The following is a 19103-nucleotide window of genomic DNA, read 5'->3' on the forward strand; positions in this document are numbered from 1 at the left end:
ATGGAAGAAAATGAGAAATTGTTACTTGGTTATCATCTAACTCCATATACTTGTTCTTTTCATCATGAAACAAGCAAATGTACCTTATAAAATACCATATTACCTTATTTTTATTCAATACAATTTTTTTTCTTTTTTCTTTAGAAAAGTTCAGCTTAGAACAAGTAGAATACAAGACTGAGGTCAAAACAGACACTTTATACTCAAAATTCAATTATAAGGAATTTCTGTGGGGGAAATCTAGGTGTTCTTTAATAAAGAAGTATGCATGTAGATGTTAGTTGTGAGGGTATTAATAAATGACAAAGGTGATTTTTCCATGTAATAATCTCAAATAGTATTTGGGAAGATAATATTTGCTTTGATTACAAACTTGATTAACTTATTGGTTATTGGACTGATAGCTGCTAACCACTGGGACATCTGTACCAGATGTTAATTTTTAAAAATAATTTATTTATTCGAGGGGAACGGAAAGAATGCTTCCATCCTCTGGTTCACTCCTCAAAGGCCTACAATGGCTGAGGCTGGGTCAGGCAGAAGCTGGAAGCTAGGAGCTCATCCACTTCTTCAACGTAGGTGGCAGGAACCCAACTACTTGAGCCCATCTCCACCACCTCCCACTGTCTGCCTTAACAGAAAACTACAATCCTACAATCAGGAACTAGATTCAGATATCAAATTCAGGCACTCCTATGTGGGACATGGGCATCCTAAACATTGTCTTAAATCTAGGCCAAACTCCAACCTTAAAATTTTCTAAGCTCTTTTGTATCAGTAGGTAAACAGCATTCCTTCCTTTCCCTGTGCTCCCACATATTCACAACCCCAGGTCTCCCTACAATCCAGGTTAATGCATGATTTAAGAAGGGCCCAGGATACTGCCCCAGCCTTATGCCCATGTCTGTTCTGATTGCTCAATGTCCCTGCCATTCCTATTGCTAAATATCACTCCTTGTTAGTTTACCAAAGAAGTGAGTGCAATCATGAACTACACATGCATTTTTCTGGCTATTGAACAGAATCTGCTTGTTAAGCTTAACATAAATATTTACTAAATTTTTAAATGTGTTTTATCTTAGCAAGTACAATTTAGACTGCAGATGTTTAAATAAATCTATTATTCCATCTGCATGCCTTTGGCTCTTCCTTAAGAACATCCATAGAATCTGACTACTAGCCACCTTCACTACTATCTCTCTTTTCCAAAGTTCAGTCCTTCATTGGGAGTATGACAATGGCCTCCTATTTGATCTCCTGGCTTCTGCTCTGTCCCCACAGCTGCTTTTCCATACAGCCTCCAGATCCTGCATAAACTAAAGCTATATCATACTACTTCTACCCCCTAATTCCCCCCATCTTAATTAGAGTAAATGCAAAAGTATGTACAGTGGTCTCTAAGGCCCTAAGCAGTCTGTGACATCTCTGAACTCATTTCCTAGTGCCCATCCTTTGTTCACTCATGACAGCTCTACTTGCCTCCTTGTACCTTGAATATGCTATGTGGGCTCCCAACTCAGAGCCTTTGCATTTGCTGTTCCTCCAGAAGCATTAAACATTTTGGAAAGTGGTTAAGCAAGTACACTGACCATTTAAGATAGAAACCAGGCATAAATAGGTAAAGCTGATTTCCCCTACGTGCTCTTGCCAAGCATCAGTGTTGTCCCTGCCCCAGACATCTGCATGGCTAATGCTTTTACTTCCTTTAAGTGTTTACTTGACCAGGGTATGATATATCATACATCTCCATTAAATATTGACTGAATGAAATAATTGTGGTTAATATATAAAGAGTTCTTAAATATAGGTACCAACACTGAGTTTCCTGGTTAATGAAAACAACTAGTAGATTCTAGCCAATTCATTCCAAGAATGACCTGCAGCAAAATATTTAATAAAAGAAAATATTACTATCCAGATATTTTATCCATCTTCTCCTTAAAGATAAACCAAAGGGCAGATATTTAGCCTAGCAGTTAAGACACTTTCACTTCATATCAGAATATCTGAGGTTGAAACCTCGATAACCTGCTAAAGCAGACCTTAGGGGGTGGTGGCAATGGTGATGGCTCAATGGTTGGGTTCCTGTCACTCATGTGAGAGAGTTGGATTGAGTTTCCAGGTCTCAGCTTCAGCTCAGCCTACCCTGGACATTATATGCATTTGGGGTTGAACGGGCAGATGAGAGTGTTCCCTCTCTCTCCCTCCTTCTCTATTTTTTCTGCCTTTCAAATAAAATAAATGAAAAAAATTAAAAAAGAGAAAATCAATATAAAATGTGTGTGCATTTATAGCTATATGCCACTAATGACAGGAACCTGTTCTAAGAACTGTGTCATTAGACACTTTTGTGGTTGTGTGATCATAGAGTATATTTATACAAACTAGGCCATATAATCTTCTGATACCATTCTTGTCACTGACTGAAACATCATTATGCATAATGCGATACTATGTATGTAACATGCCATTTAAGTCTTCATTATGTGTTCACCCCTATTTTAACAGATATACAGAACACTATAAAAAGTTCAAGGTTCCACTTTTCCACATTTAAATCAGTTTGGAAAAATTTTAGTGCAGTCAACTTTTACGAATATCTTCTCTGAGAAGCAACATGAAGGACCAAAATCAGAGCCTTCTAGAACATTCTTTATATTTGTTTAAATCATATAGCCATTTAAACTTCCATCATGCAAATGCTACCTTTGCACTTGTTGTATCTTTTTCCTATTCACTTTCAGTTCCTATCAGGAGCTAAGGCTGCAGCAGGTTCAGTTCAGATAAAGAAGCTTCTACCATTAAACAGCATAAACAATATGATCTGAGATATGGGGAATTCAAATGTAAACAATATGGTCTGAGATATGGGGAGTTCAAATGTAGCACACCATGGTGGTGAGGTCAAATCCCAGAAGCTACATGTCCTTTTACATTTGTGCACTTACTCTGCTGTTGATGGAAGTCACACTGCGTGTGCTTGGTGCTGGTGACCTCTGAGTGACTGGGGTCACACCACTGCTCCGGCTGCTCTTTGGGGTCCCAGGACCAGCCTCTCGGTCATTGAGATCTGATGAATCGGTGCTCCCCCTAAATGAGAAAGCACATTCTGACTTTAACATGGAAGCAGAGTAGCAACCAAAGACACAAGGAGGGAAAAAAAGACACATGAAACACACCAAGTTGACAACAGCTACATTGGAACTGCTCCACAACTATCATATCACCGGTTTCTCTGAAGATCTTCAGTGGTTCACAAGGTTAAACCCCATTTGCCTGTCTCCCAAGTCTTTGGAATTGAGTTTCACCCAATATTTCTTACTTTAATTTCACAGTACTTACTAGCATTCTCCCAGCCAGTCCAAACCCATGACTAGTCTCTTAACTTGCCATGTTCACTTCTACTTCTAAGACTTTTGCTCACTTTCTCTCCAACTGATATGCTCTCTTTGCTACTGTCTATATATGTAAATCTTCCTCATCCTTTAAAGTCAGATGTAGTCCAGGCTTCTCCATCAGGCCTCTCCTGCCAATCCACATTTTGTCAATCTCTGCTTTATGTAGTTCCTATTGACTTTGGTTTTGTAAAGAAAACTATTTATTACTTTGGCTACACATTGTGTTTTTTGGCTCCCCAATAGACCTACATACATGGGCCTTGGTGCTTCTTTCAATTGTGGGCTCCTTGGAAACAGAGTCCATGTCGTATTTACTACAGTATCTGCAGTACCCTCATAGTGTGTTGGAACAAAAAAGTCAGTTAGTGGAGCCAGCACTGTGGCACAGTGGGTTAAAGGCTGGCCTGAAGCGCTGGTATCCCATATGAGTGCTGGTTCTAGTCTCAGCTGCTCCTCTTCTGATCCAGCTCTCTGCTAGGGCCTGGGATAGCAGTGGAAGATGGCCCAAGTCCTTGGGCCTCTGCGCCTGCATGGGAGACCTGGGGGAAGCTCCTGGCTCCTGGCTTCGGATCGGTGCTGCTCTAGGTGTTGCGGCCAATTGGGGAGTGAACCAGTGGATGGAAGACCTCTCTGTCTCTACCTCTCTCTGTAACTCTGTCTTTCAAATAAATAAAATAAATCTTAAAAACAAAACAAGTCACTTAGCACATATTTTATGAAAGATAGAAATCACATTTCATTTCTCTGGGTTGTTTTAGTGTCTGGCTCATGGTGCACACTTAATAAATGTGGCATAAAAATAACAACACTGAGTAGATGGGATTGAATCACTTCCATGTTTGTTAATGTGATTTGATCCTATTCAATAATGATAAATGGAAAAATTTCTGCCCTTGAGGTGATCACAACTTTCTTATTAAATGGAGCTTCACATGCAATTATATTTATTGACAATTTAGGGTAACTGTCTATTCTTATTTTATTCCTTAAGTGGCAAAATATTACCCTGTATGAATTCCACTTAGTTACTACTTTAAGAAGTTAAAAATGCACTTTTTTTTTGACAGGCAGAGTGGACAGTGGGAGAGAGAGAGAGAGAGAGAGAGAGAGAGAGAAAGGTCTTCCTTTGCTGTTGGTTCACCCTCCAATGGTCACCGTGGCTGGCCACTGCGGCCGGCGCACCGCGCTGATCCAAAGGCAGGAGCCAGGTGTTTACCCTGGTCTCCCATGGGGTGCAGGGCCCAAGCACTTGGGCCATCCTCCACTGCACTCCCGGGCCATAGGAGAGAGCTGGCCTGGAAGAGGGGCAACCGGGACAGAATCCGGTACCCCTACTGGGACTAGAACCCGGTGTGCCGGCACCGCTAGGTGGAGGATTAGCCTGTTGAGCCACGGCGCCGGCCCAAGAAGTTACAAATGCACTTATAATAGTAGACATCTTATTAGTAGAGCACATCAGCAATGGTGTATATTGATTAGGGATTACAGTTAAGTCAATCAAAGGAGAGATTAAATGGAATAAACGAAGGATTTTTAGAAAGGAAAATGTCTACAATCAGGGTTTTTTTTTGGGGGGGCTTTATGGATTAGCTTCCACAAATCAGAGAAAACATAAGATATTTCTCTTTTTGGGTCATCTTATGATTTGATTATTATTTATAGCACTTGATTATATTCCTGTGGAACAGTGGTCTTTCTACTTTTTACTTGTTGAACAGTATATTTAGCAGAGTTTTAAGTCTGTGATTATAAAGAAAATTGAAAATATGTTATCACAAAAATTAAAAGAAAAAACAGGAAGAATGAGGCAGGGATGAAAAGAAGTATCTGTATGTTCTTAGAATTGTATTTTTGAAATACAAGAAATCTGTTCTCTTTATATTAATAAAAATATTTTTAAACCAGAAAATTAAAATACATACATTCCTATGTATTTAACCAAACTAAAAAATATTTTTAAAAAGGAGAATGTGTAAATGTGTACATATGGTTATCAGAAGATAAATGTGGCATAAGAAAAAAATAGGCAATGTCCACTGGACCTCTCAACACCAACTCACGTTTTTTCAAGCCTATGTACCAGAGAAGCTAACATAATCCAATGCGCCCTGGAAGAAACTGTCTGCCAGCACAACCTTCAGTAATCATATGAATTACAGCTTCTTTTACTGAGTATATTCTAGGTATTAGCCACTTTCCATCCATCAAATTCCTTGTAAAATATATTAACATTTCTCTTTTGAACATGAGGAAATTGAGTTTTAGAGAATTTAAATATTCTATACATGTTTGTTTGCATGTATGTGCACATATACACCACCACCACATCTCCGTGCTGTTACACAGTATACAGAAAAGTCAGAATAAAAATCGGTATTGTCCACCCACTCAAAGCCTGTGCCAATTCCAGTTTCTCATATTATTTCCTCGGTAATTCACCAAGATCAAATCATTTCAACTAGTCAGGTTTTGCATTATAGAATGAGCTATAAAGACAATTCTCAAGGGAGTAAAGGGAGTAGTGTTTTGGGATTTGATTAAGAGAATTATGAAAGCTTTCTAGGCAGCATTCCTTTGATACTCTGTAGAGAGCATCTCTAACTTCCTCTAAGAGATGACACTCTAACTACTTTATAACACTAGGGACTTAGCTCGAGAAGAATCTATGGCTACATCTGCTGATTCTGACAATGCAAGAATAAAATTTTTGATTAAATATATTGATAAAACTTGGATTCCAAGTTCCTAGATGATTGTCCTGAGCTCCCCTACCTCAGGTGCTACACTTCTATATTTGACAACAGTTGACCATATATGTACCTTTCCAAGTGCTTCTGCTTATCTCACAGGTGCTCTTAAAGACCTATCCAGTGATGCTGTACTACACAGTGATGTTGTGCTGTGACCATAGGTTCTCTACTCTCAGAACAATATTTCCACAAGAAATTTCTTCCTGTTTACTATAAACTCTCCTTTAAAAAGGAGTGCTAAGTATGAATCTTGCAGAAACAAGCCAAACAAGGGATGAATCAAAGCTACTTGTGTGACTGTTTAGGCTTATGTATATGCTGAAGCTCCTCTTGGACCCAGGATGCCTTAAGAAAGTTTCCCATCATGGACTAGCCTTGCTGAAATAAAAAGTCCTACTTTTGTGGTAGCTCTGGCAGAAGTTGATTAATCATGTTGATGACATTTAAGAAGCTGTCCTGTAATAAGGAAAAAATTTTTGTGACTGCAAGTCAGCTACTGGAAATTATTGTTGCCAGCAACATTATCTCAAAAATGACATACTTCCACATTTGTCCCTGACATTTATTGTGAGCTTCTCAAAAATATTCTCCTTTCAGATGATTAGACTACGCAAAAGTTTAGTCTAATGAGGCAGACTGATATAAATATTTGGGTGCCAACTCTTTCAGATGGTATGTAAAATATGATATAAGATACATGAACCTTTGCCACCTAAATAGGAGGAGGATAAAAAGCTTCCACAAGTCTAAATTAGAGAAGTTTAAAGGCCAATAGTTATTTTTGATTCAGATATCATATTTCTGAGATTTAAATAAGAAGTATTAGAAATCAGTGCCAACAAACCTTCAAGCTAAAATATGGTTAAGGGAAAACTGGCAAGAAAGAGATATATTTATCTCATTTTAATAGGCCCAAGTATAGGGATATGGCATTCTCTGGGGAGCTTAGATATTTTGGTTTACTAAAAGACATATTTTCTGTTTTTCATTCTTTTTTTTTGACAGGCAGAGTTAGACAGTGAGAGAGAGAGAGAGAGAGACAGAGAGAAACATCTTCCTTCCATTGGTTCACCCCCCAAATGGACGCTACGACCAGCACGCTGCACCGATCCGAAGCCAGGAGCCAGGTGCTTCCTCCTGGTCTCCCATGTGGGTGCAGGGACCAGGACTTGGGCCATCCTCCACTGCCCTCTCAGGCCACAGCAGAGAGCTGGACTGGAAGAGGAGCAACCGGGACAGAATCCGGCGCCCCAACCGGGACTAGAACCCGGGGTGCCGGCACCACAAGGCAGAGGATTAGCCTAGTGAGCCAATGCGCCAGCCTTAAAAGACATTTTCTAGGTTAGGAAACAGTTTAATTCATGTTAGCTTATAACATATACTTTAAAAACCTTCTATTTTAATTTCTCTAATCCCATGCTGCCTCATAGTCTTGATACTGGCTTCCCAGATATGTTCATTTCTGGATAGAACATCAAAGATAGAGGACAGAAACTACCATTTAGTAAGTTGCCTTTCTAGTTTATATATTAGTCTTTTAGAAGCTGTATGAAATTAAACTTTCAGTCCCATAAACAGTTTTATTGGAATGTAGGCATGCTTATTCTTTTAGGTATTGTCTGTACTGCTTATATGCTCCAACAAGAGTTGAGTATTTAACATGAAGACCACAGGTACCACAAAGCCAAACATTTTAACTATTTATTAGATAAGAGGTTGATTTCTGTAGGTATGCCCAGGTATGAAGGCACACAGACACATGTCTCCATTTACAAACCAAACTCTGGAGAGGCCAACACAACTCAAAGGAATGAATTTCAATGTATGTGTGTGTGTGTGTGTGCGTGAGAGAAAGTGAGTGAGAGAGAGAGAGAGATTTAGGCTACACTGAACCATCACAGGAGCACCTGAATGCGGAATTAGGGAAGCAGAGACATGAGGAAGATGTGGAAATTTATCAGGCAGCTTCTAGTGTGATGCCTAAATAGTTGCCGGTCTATGGTTTAATTACATATAGGGTGCTTTCTTTTTGTTTGTGGAGAGAGGACAAAGGTAGCATAATGTGGAGGGCACTAGATGAAACTATATTCAACGAATATTAGTGTTAATCATACAAAGAACCTTTATAGTTTGATTTTTTTTTGATAGGCAGAGTGGACAGTGAGAGAGAGAGAGAGACAGAGAGAAAGGTCTTCCTTTGCTGTTGGTTCACCCCCCAAATGGCCACTACGGCTGGCGCACCACGCTGATCTGAAGCCAGGAGCCAGGTGCCTCTCCTGGTCTCCCATGCGGGTGCAGGGCCCAAGCACTTGGGCCATCCTCCACTGCACTCCCGGGCCACAGCAGAGAGCTGGCCTGGAAGAGGGGCAACTGGGACAGAATCCGGTGCCCTGACCGGAATTAGAACCCAGTGTACCGGCGCCGCAGGAGGAAGATTAGCCTATTGAGCCATGGTGCTGGCTTATAGTTTGATTTAATCAAAGAAAAACTGATTTATTTTGTAGTTTCAAAATGCTTAGTGTATCCTTGAAGGATTTGTTTCCTTTAAGAAAACAGCCTAAAATAGAGGAGACAATCACCCTGAGGCAAGGATTCCAGCTGGGTATGAAGAAAGAGAAGTTAAGCGTAAGTAATACTGCAGCCTGATTACATTGTGGTTTTGTAGCATCACAGAGAGATTCAATGTGTAATTTCTCAATAATGACCAGAAGTCAGTTGGGAGAGAAAGGTCAGCAGTCTTGAAAAACCTTGAGTCAGCTAGAAGGTCAGGTGCAAGAAGACAGTCAACTGCCTTTCCCTACAGCCACAAAGAAAATTGAGTGTTCAGCAGAACTTAGGTTATAATAAATAAATGAGTATGAAGGAGATTCAAAAAGTTCATGAAAAAAGTGCATATTATCATTTAATTTCCTTTTCCTCAGACATTTGGATCTTCCCTCACCCCCAATCCCTGTACTTCTGTACTTACTCTGTACTTGTTAGCTTGGATTTGCCAAACTCTTATTCAGCCTAGGATATAACTTTGCTCATAAGAAGAAAGTTGTCAAGATTTCCAAGTCATCCACATGCTGGTCCAACAGAAATCAGGGGCTGAGAACCTGGTGATCCGGCAAATATACCTTTTAAGGAAGTCTTAAAGCAGATTGGTAGGGAGGTTGTAGCAGATTCTACGAGGGTCCCTGACCATTTCCCTTTGGTACTCACCCCTACTCACATAATTCTGCTTACTAGGAATACCCACAGCTCCTTGCCTGTGAACTTTCTAGGATCATGTGAGCATGGGGCTCCTATGAACAGAGCAAGTTGGAAATGGCAGAGAGTTAGTGCCCCAAACCCATCCTTCAATCAATGAAGAATTGGTATAAAAACATCTCAGAGTTCCATTCTCTTGACTAGGCAACTCTGAGCTATATTTCATACTGTTTCCTAGAGTTGTCCAGTGACACTGAGCTCTAATTGCCACATTAGTAACTGGCTTTAGGACATACCATTTTTGCCTTCCTCACCGCCCTATCCATGTCTTCCTAGACCACATCACAAACACATGATGTGCTCTTGAATCTTTATTTCAGGGTGTGCTTCTGGGAGAGCCAAAATCAAGAAGTGTATATGGGAAGCAAAATATGTTTTTTCCCCCAAAGAAACTGTTTATTCAATGAGTACAAATTTCATAAGTACAACTTTAGGAATATAGTGATTCTTCCCATCATGCCCACCCTTATACTTCCACTCTTACTCGGCCTTCTCCCTCTTCCATTCCCATTCTCCATTAAGAAAAAAAAAGCAAAATAAAACTGTTCCTCGATAGTCAAGACAAAAGCTATTCAAGTCATTGCTGTCAAAGTGTCAATTTCACTTCTACAGATTTCCTTTTAGGTGCTCTATTAGTTATCACAGATCAGGGAGAATATATGGTATTTGTCCCTTTGGGACTAGCTTATTTCACTAAGTATGATATTTTCCAGATTCATCCATTTTGTTGCAAATTACTGGATTTCTTTTTTTTTTACTGCTGTGTAGTATTCCACAGAATACATATCCCATAATTTCTTTACCCAGTCTTCAGTTGATGGACATTTAGGTTGATTCCATGTCTTAGCTATTGTAAATTGAGCTGCAATAAACATGGGGGTGCAGATAACTCTTTTATTTGATGATTTCACTTCCTGTGGGTAAATTCCCAGGAGTGGGATGGCTGAGTCATATGATAGCTCTATATTCAGATTTCTGAAGTATCTCCAAATTGATTTCCATAGTGGTTTTACCAGTTTAGATTCCCACCAACAGTGGATTAGTGTACCTTTTCCCCCACATCCTTGCCCGCATTTGTTGTTTGTTGATTTCTGTAGGAAAGCCGGATGTGGTGAGGTAAAACCTCACTGTGGTTTTGATTTGAATTTCCCTGATGCCTAATGATACTGAGCAGTTTTTCATGTGTCTATTGGCCATTTTGATTTCCTCTTTTGAAAAAAAGTCAGTTTAAGTCCTTGGCACATTTCTTAACTGGGTTGTTTGTATTGTTGTTGTTGAGTTTCTTGATCCCTTTATATATTCTGGTTATTAATCCTTTATCAGTTGTATTGTTTGTAAATAAATTCTCCCATTCTGTTGGTTGCCTCTTCACTTTCCTCAGTGTTTCTTTTTGCAGTACAGAAGCTTTTCAGTTTGATGTAATTCCACCTGTTGATTTTTGGCTTTGACTGCCTGTACCTCCAGGGTCTTTTCCAGGAATCTTTGTGCTCATATCTTAAAGGGTTTCCCCAATGTTCTCTAATAATTTGATGGTATCATGTTGTAGATGTAAGTTTTTAATCCATTTTTAATGGATTTTTGTGTAAGGTTTAATGTAGGGGTCCTGCTTCATACTCTTGCATGTGGAAATCCAGTTTTCCCAGCATCATTTGTTGAACAGACTGCCCTTGCTCCAGGGATTGGTTTTAGCTCATCAGTCAAATATAAGTTGGTTGTAGATGCTCGGATTTATTTCTGGCATTTTTATTCTGTTTCATGGGTCTATCCATCTGTTTTTGTACTGGTACCAGGCTGTTTTCATTATAACTGCCTTGTAGAATGTCTTGAAATCTGGTATTGTGATGCCTCCAGCTATGTTTTTGTTGTATAAGATTGCTTTAGTTATTGGAGGTCTCCTGTGTTTCCATATGAATTTCAGCATCATTTATTCTATATCTGAGAATAATGTCCTTGGTATTTTGATTGGTATCGCATTGAATCTGTAGATTGCTTTCAGAAGAATGGACCTTTTGATGATATTGATCCCTCCAATCCATGAACATGGAAGATTTTTCCATTTTTTTGTATCTTCTTCTACTTCTTTCTTTAATATTTGGTAATTCTCATCGTAGAGAACTTTGACATCCTTGGTTAAATTTATTCCAAGGTATTTGATATTTTTTGTAGCTATTGTGAATGGGATTCATCTTAGAAGTTCAATCTCAGTCTTGGCATTGCTTGTATACAAAGGCTGTTGATTTTTGTGTATTGATTTTATATCCTGCTACTTTACCAAACTCTTCTATGAGTTCCAATAGTCTCCTGGATCTTCTATATATAAGCATCATGTAATCTGCAAATAGGCATAGTTTGACTTCCTCATTCCCAATTTGAATCCCTTTTATTTCTTTTTTTTGTCTAACAGCTCTGGCTAAAACTTCCAGGACTATATTGAGTAGCACTGGCAAGAGTGGGTATGCAAAACAGATGATTTTGAGTTATAAATGTAAATTTCTAGGTGAAGAATATTTTGGCAACTCTAGACCCTGTGTATCTCACACTGATAAAGTCATAGTCCAATTAAATCAAGTACTCTGGTGAATCTGTATTTCCTCATCTGTTCTATCACATGCCCATCATTTCATGCAAGTAGGATCCTCTCTTCTAGGGCTACCATCTTTTGATGGATTGCTTTAGGCTGTCAGCATTTGTGACAGCACGTGGCTTTGATTGCCCATTTCTTGCTGCCACTAATGAGGGCTGAGTTCCCCCAAAGAAGTTAAAATGGAAAAAAAAGTGGATCCAAGATGGCTGAAGAGGGAAAAGATGTGCTGATTTTGACCATGGGAAGATAACAGAAGAAAAGGGGGAGGAATTGCAGTCCCAGGGCACAGTTGGGAAGGAGTTTATAGTGGAAATTATGTAGAAAGAAGAGAGATGGCATGGAGCAGCAGGAGCAGCAAGCAGGACACCGCTGGTGACTCCTGCAGCCAGTGGCGAGAAGAGATGCCATCTTCTTGGAGCAAGGTTAGAGGCCTGTAGTAGCCTGTGTCACCAATAATAGTGTCTATGGGAGAACCTTGAGAATCACATTACCTTTAAGTGCGGCCTGGAGCACTAGCTGGGGTCAGGGTGCCCACCAAACCCCATGAAGGGTGAGCACATTGCTCTCTTCCCATCCCCCAACAAGGGTACCCAGGGATAAGCTTTCAGCCCAGAATACTGTATGCAATGAGGCTCTCATTTATAAATGAAGATGAAATTAAGACCTTCCAAAATGAATAGAAATCGAAGTAATTTGTCACCACTCATCCAGCCTTACAAATGACACTTAAGGATGTGCCACACACAGAAACAAAGGTAGTCAGCATCATGAAAGAATGTAAAAGCAGAAAGTTTCCCAATAAAGCACCATCTTAATAAGGCAAGTAGAGGCTGCTGTAGCACGTATGACTGGGAGATTTTGTCAGAGGGATAAATCCATGGTCTTCACTATGAGACTGGCCCGGAGGATTGGCAGGGGAAAGGGCACCCACTTAGGTCTGTGAAGTGAACCCCTCCTCTCACTCTATGAAGGTACCCAGACACAACCTACAAAGCTGGAGGACCAACCAACTTCTATCAGGCTGGCAGCTGGCTTCGGGAATGCCTCAGCTCTCTCTGTGGCTGCGAGGGTCTTGCAAGGCTGAGAGGGGATTCCTTCCTCCCTGCAATGGTGGGAGTACTGTGCAATATGACTGTGAGATTTCTGTGACTGTGTGTTAGGGTGTGCGATTTGGTTGGGTCTCTGGGCAATCACTTTGTCTGGTTTCAGAGGCTCAGAGTTCCTTGAATGCTTAGGGTGGGTCTTGCTGAAGGTTTCATGCTCACATTGAGGAGTGCACAGATCCTTTGTGTTGTTCATACACCTGTGTGGGTGGGGTGTGTAGCCACAGTGGGATCACCCTGGACAGTTGGTTTACCTTCACCGAGAGGGGCTGAGGCTATGATCATGCCAGCCTACTTTATCACACCCTCTCCCTGATGACAATGCAGGAGATCTACCACACCCAGCTAGGGTGTCACTTTGGACTCTTACCCCATTGTCAAGCACTGGCTGGAGCTCTCTGGCTCTATCCAGCACATGCCTCTGGATATCTGCCCAATTAGAAGATACTCCATTTAGCTATAGAGGCATATTTCAAAGATAAAAGCTGACAGAGGAGGAAAAAAAGTGTTCAGGCATAAATGCCTAGAGATATATGCAGAAATACAAGAAACACGAACAAGGAAGACAAATATGACTCACCAAAAGGAGCACAGCATTTCAGTATTAGAATGTGAGATTTTATAGAGAAATAAAAATGAAATATTGGAAACGAAGAGTTCAATAGATAAAATAAAAAATGTGGTGGAAAGCCTTAACAACAAACTTGGTGAGGCAGAAGAAAGAGTATGTGAGTTAGAAGATAAATCTCTGGAAATTTTACAGCCAGACCCAAAAAAAAGAGGTTATAAAACTAAAAAACAGTGTTGGATATTTATGGGATACTATCAAATAACCCAACATACAAGTCTAAGGAGTTCTTGAAGGCATGGAAAGAGAGAATGGATCAGAAGGCCTTTTTAGTGAAATAATTACAGAAAACTTCCCCAATTTGGTGAAAGAAAAGGACATCCAAGTACAGGAAGTACATAGATTTGCTAATAGACATGACTATAAAAGATACTCACCATGACATATTGTAGTCACACTTTCCATAGTAAAGCATAGAGAAAAAATTCTAAAATATGCATTAGAGAAATGCCAGAATAGGAAAGGGAGGAGGAAGAAGGCTGAGAGTGTGGGTGGGCAGGTTGGGAAGAATCACTATGCTCCTGAAGTTGCATTTATGAAATTCATGAAGTTTGTATACCTTAAATAAAAGGTTTCTTGGAAAAAAAATTAAAAAAAAAATAAAAAAGAAGTGACCAAAAAAAGAGAAAAGTATATAGCAGTTAGAACCTACATAAAAAATTGAAAAGGCATCAAATAAATGATCTGACAATGCATGCAAGTATCTAGAAAAATAAGATCAAACCTAAAATTACTAGGAATGAAAAAATAATAAAAATTAGAGAATAAACAAAACTGAAACCAAAAATAATGATATAAGAGATAAGTAAAATAAAGAGCTGGTTTTTTGAAAAGAAAAAAAAAACTGATACATGATTGGGCCTTACTAACCCAAAAATGGGGAGAAGACCCATAAGAGATGAAAAAGGAGATGATACAATGGATAACATAGAAATACAATAATACTAGGAATTATTACAAACAGCTGTATGCCAACAACTTAGAAAACACAGAAGAAATGTATAAATTTCTGGACAAATACAATCTAACATAATTGAGTCATGAAGACATAGAAAGTCTACAGAGACCAATAACCAAGATGGAGATTGAATCAGTAATTAAGTTCCTCCCAACTTTAAGATAATATTAGTACTGAATAGCTTCACTGCTGAATCCTACCAAACTTCTCCAACTATTCAAAACAATTGAAAGGGAGGGAATCCTCCTAAACTCCTTCTATGGGGCTAGCATCTCCTTAATTCCAAAATCAGAAAAAGATGTAACAAAGAAAGAGAATTCGTAAGAGAGTTTGGGAAAGTTGCTGGATATAAAACAACATTCAAAAATCAATAGCCTTTGTATGCACAAATAATGTCATGGCTGATAAAGAACTTGTAAGACTAGTATCATTAACAATAACTACAAAAACATTTAATTACCTTAGGATAAGTTTAACCAAGGATGTGAAAGATCTCTACAATGAAAATTACAAAACATGAAGGAAAAAAATGGAAGGGGCAAAAAATGGAAAAGTTTTCCATTTTAGGGGATTAGAATAATTAATATAATCAAAACGTCCATACTACCCAAAGCAATTTAAAGATTCAATGTGATCCCAAAATACCAAAGATGTTCTTCTCTGATCTGGAAAAAATGACCCTAAAATTCATATGGAATCATGAGACTCCAAATAACTAAAGCAACCATAAACAGTAAAAATGAAAGCTGGAGTCATCACAATACCTAACTTCAAGACATATTTTTTAAAAAGATTTATATATTTATTTGAAAGGCAGTTACAGAGAGGCAAAGGCAGAGAAAGAAGTCTTCCATCCATTTGGTTTGCTCCCCAAATGGCCACAAGTGCTGGAGCTGGGCCAACCTGAAGCCAGGAAACCAGAGCTTCTTCCAGGTCTCCCATGCATGCAGGTGCAGGGGACCAAGGACTTGGGCCATGTGCTACTGCATTTCCAGGCCATAGCAGAGATCTGGATCAGAAGTGAAGCAGCTGGGACTTGAACTGGTACCCATATGGGATGCTGGTGCTGTAGGTGGCAGCTTTACCTGCTATGCCACAGTGCCCGCCCCAACTTCAAGACATATTACAAGGAAATATACTCAAACAAGCTTGGTACTGGCAGAACAATACACATGTCAACTAATGGAACAGACTAGAAAACCCAGAAATTAATCCACATGTCTACAACCGACTAATCATTGACAAATGAGATGAAATCAAATGCAAATAAACACCACAATGAGGTTTCACCTCACCTCACTTAGAGTGGCTATCATCCAAAAATCAAAAAATAACAAATCCTAGCAAGGATGTGGGAAAAAAGGTACCTTAATACACTGTTGGTGGGAATGTAAACTCACAACCATTATGGAAGACAATACAGAGATTTCTCAGAAAGCTGAAAATAGATATATCGTATGACACAGCCATTCCATTCCTGGAAATTTACCCAAAGGAAGTGAAATCAGCATATGAAAGAGTTATTGGAACTCCCATATTTATAGCAGCTCAACTTACAACAGCTAAGATATGGACTCAACCTTGATGTCCATCAATTGATGACTGAATAAAGAAATTATGGTATATGAACATTGGAATCTTACTCAGCCTTAAAAAAGAATGGAATCCTGTCTTTTACTACAAAATTGATTCACTTGGAGACCATTATTCTTAGTGAAATAAGCCAGTCCCAGAAAGACAAATATCATATGTTTTCCTTGATTTATGGTAACTAATATATAGAGTACAAAAAATGTAATGTATATGAGCAAAATTGACATTTTGAAATTTGATTATTGTTTATAGCCCTTGTCTATATTCGTGAGGAACAGTGGTTTTTCTACTTACTACTTGTTGAATTCTTTATTTAGTGGAGGGTTAAGCTTGTGAGTATAAAGAAAATTGAAAGTATGTCATTGTTAAAAAAAATAAGAAAAGAAGCAGAGAGGGTGGGAGTGAGGGAAGGAAGGAGGGTAGGGTGAGATGTATCCTTATGCTCTTAAAACCATATACATGAAATATATGAAATTTGTCCCCATTTTATGAATAAAAATTTTAATAATAGCAAAAAAGTACTTAGAAGCACCTGAAAATGAAGCAGAGATACAGGAAAGAGGTGAAAGTAATTTTCCTTTGGTGGACAATCTTTACAGCCTTTCTCCTTTTGAGTCATGAAACTGTCACAGCTAGTATTACTGAATAAAATTTACATTTTACAAAGATGCTTTTAGAGATAAGCTACAAATATGAACAATTTTAAAAGCCTGGTAAGTAAAGGAGTTTTCTAAGAGTATTAGGAATTAGCTGTCTAGTGTTTTATCTAATGTACACTACAAACCAGTGTTGACTTTGTGAATGTCATCCTGACTCAGAGCTAGAACACTCCTACCTTGCTGTATTCCTATACTAGGAACAGGATGCTGCCTAATTGTATTGTAATTGCAGAGAGGTCAATGAAAATTACATTCAGGACAGGAAAATAAATTTACTTCTGATACTAAAGAGATGCCATTTAATGATGAGAGGGGTTTAATAAACTCACTTAGCCAAAATAATAGATATGATGAGAGAAATATTTTAGTCATGATGGTACAAAAATGCCATACACGTATTCCTTAAAGAATGAGTGGGAGGGAGGGGGGGGAGAGGGAGAGAGAACAAGAAGGGCAACACTTGGAATGAGGCAGAAGACTAGCTAGGGGCTGGCATGAATTATGTGGTCTCTGCTTTGAATTAGACAAGGCTTCACAGAGACTGTGACAATCATTCCCAAGCCTCTTACAGAGCAATTAAGAATAAACAGATAAAACTAGTGTATGTGTGTGTGTGGGGTGGGGTGGGGGGCTGGACAGACTGAAGAAGGAAAGATGAGAACCCTGTTGGTGATGAGATCAGACAAGGTCCAGTGGTCAAATGCTTGCCACATCCTTCAAAGATAGGATAGAAACACTGTTGAGAAACACAGCATCATCTCATCCATTTTACTGAACAGATTAAATTTTAGAATAAAATTTGTGATTTTTCTTTATATTTTTTGAAGAACATTGTTGTTCTTCCACTCAGATCCTCTCCTCTCTAAACACTTTTACCAGCTGTCTGTGCCCCCTCACTAGCTTCTGAGTGCTTTTCTCTTTATGGTTTGCACCTGCCACCTTCAGAGATTTTTTTTTCCCTTTAGCACTGGAGCTAGAGGCCTACAAAGGCCTTGGAGTTTGTCTTCCCATGACTCCCACAGCAGAGTTACCAGGTAAATTATAGGACTTCCAGATAAATTTGAATTTCAGATGAGAAGTGAATACTTTTTTAAGTATTATGATGTGCCAAATATTACATGGGACATATGCTAATAAAAGTTACCTATCAGAAATTCAAATTTACATGGACATCCTGTATCTTTGTTTGTTAAGCCTGGCAATGTTATCCAAGGACACTCACGGCCAGTGCCTGACTGGAATAGAAGTGCAATGACCAGCATCTCCACATGGCAAAGCTCAAAGATATAGTTCCTGTTCCAGAGTCCCCGGAGACCAAGCTTCTGCCCCATCTGTTTTGATTCTCCTACTCCCTTACATATTTCTCTTATAATGACTTAATTAATAGATTATTTGCTTATAATTCCTTATCTGAGGGTCTGCTTGTGGGAGAGCTTGACTTCAGATGGAAATCTCACAGATCATAGCACAATGAAAGCTCAGCCCAACTTAGCAGGAGTTTGTATTCACTGCCTTTAATCACATGGCTTCTTCACTGTAGTCTGCATTAATATTCTTTAAAACAATCCTTTGCCTCATGTGTTCAGTTTCCAGCAACCACTGAATGGCCATTGGACGTGTTCTTCTGAAGGGCTTCTCGGCTATCTCTAACCCATTCATACTTGTTCTGCTTTGAAATTACTGTCAAGAAATAAAGTCAACCACACACCTGAAAAAACCACAGCTGCTCCAGGAAAAGATGAATGAAATATGAAGAAATAGGCACTGTGCAGGAGAAAGAAGAATAACTGCTAAGCTGGAACAGCTAATGGACTAAAGAGGCCAAGATCTTACAACCTCTTTGGATGAGCAGAGTTAAGAAAAGGTGGGTCACTTCCTGGCCCAACTTTCTCAGGAATCATTTTGGAATAATGAAATGTGTCTCACTGTGGCAGTCCATTAATGAGTCATCATAGTGATAAATGCATGTAGCAGGAAAAGGATATTTTGCTCTACTGATCCCCTGAGCATCTTTATTCTCTTTCGTAATGGGAAAACATTGTTCTTGGCATGCTTAAGCCAAAGCAACCCTGACTACTATATTCTGATTATCTGTAAATTGGTATTTACAATTTAAATGATAAAGTCTACTTAGGGACTTTCTTCCTTTTACAACAAAAACAGGAAAACCTTGGACCA

General features: G+C 39.1%; 1 protein-coding gene across 3 annotated transcripts in view; it reads right to left on the minus strand.

Annotated features, from left to right (window-relative positions):
• Positions 1-19103, minus strand: part of SYTL5 (synaptotagmin like 5) — a 266662-nt gene that overhangs the window by 53108 nt on the left and 194451 nt on the right. For all 3 annotated transcript variants that reach the window (XM_062184126.1, XM_062184128.1, XM_062184127.1), the window contains exon 7: positions 2949-3090. In XM_062184126.1, coding sequence (XP_062040110.1) covers positions 2949-3090 — 142 coding nt within the window. The remainder of the gene's footprint in view (positions 1-2948; positions 3091-19103) is intronic.

This window comes from Lepus europaeus, chromosome X (genome assembly GCF_033115175.1).
Source record: "Lepus europaeus isolate LE1 chromosome X, mLepTim1.pri, whole genome shotgun sequence".
NCBI lineage: Eukaryota > Metazoa > Chordata > Mammalia > Lagomorpha > Leporidae > Lepus > Lepus europaeus.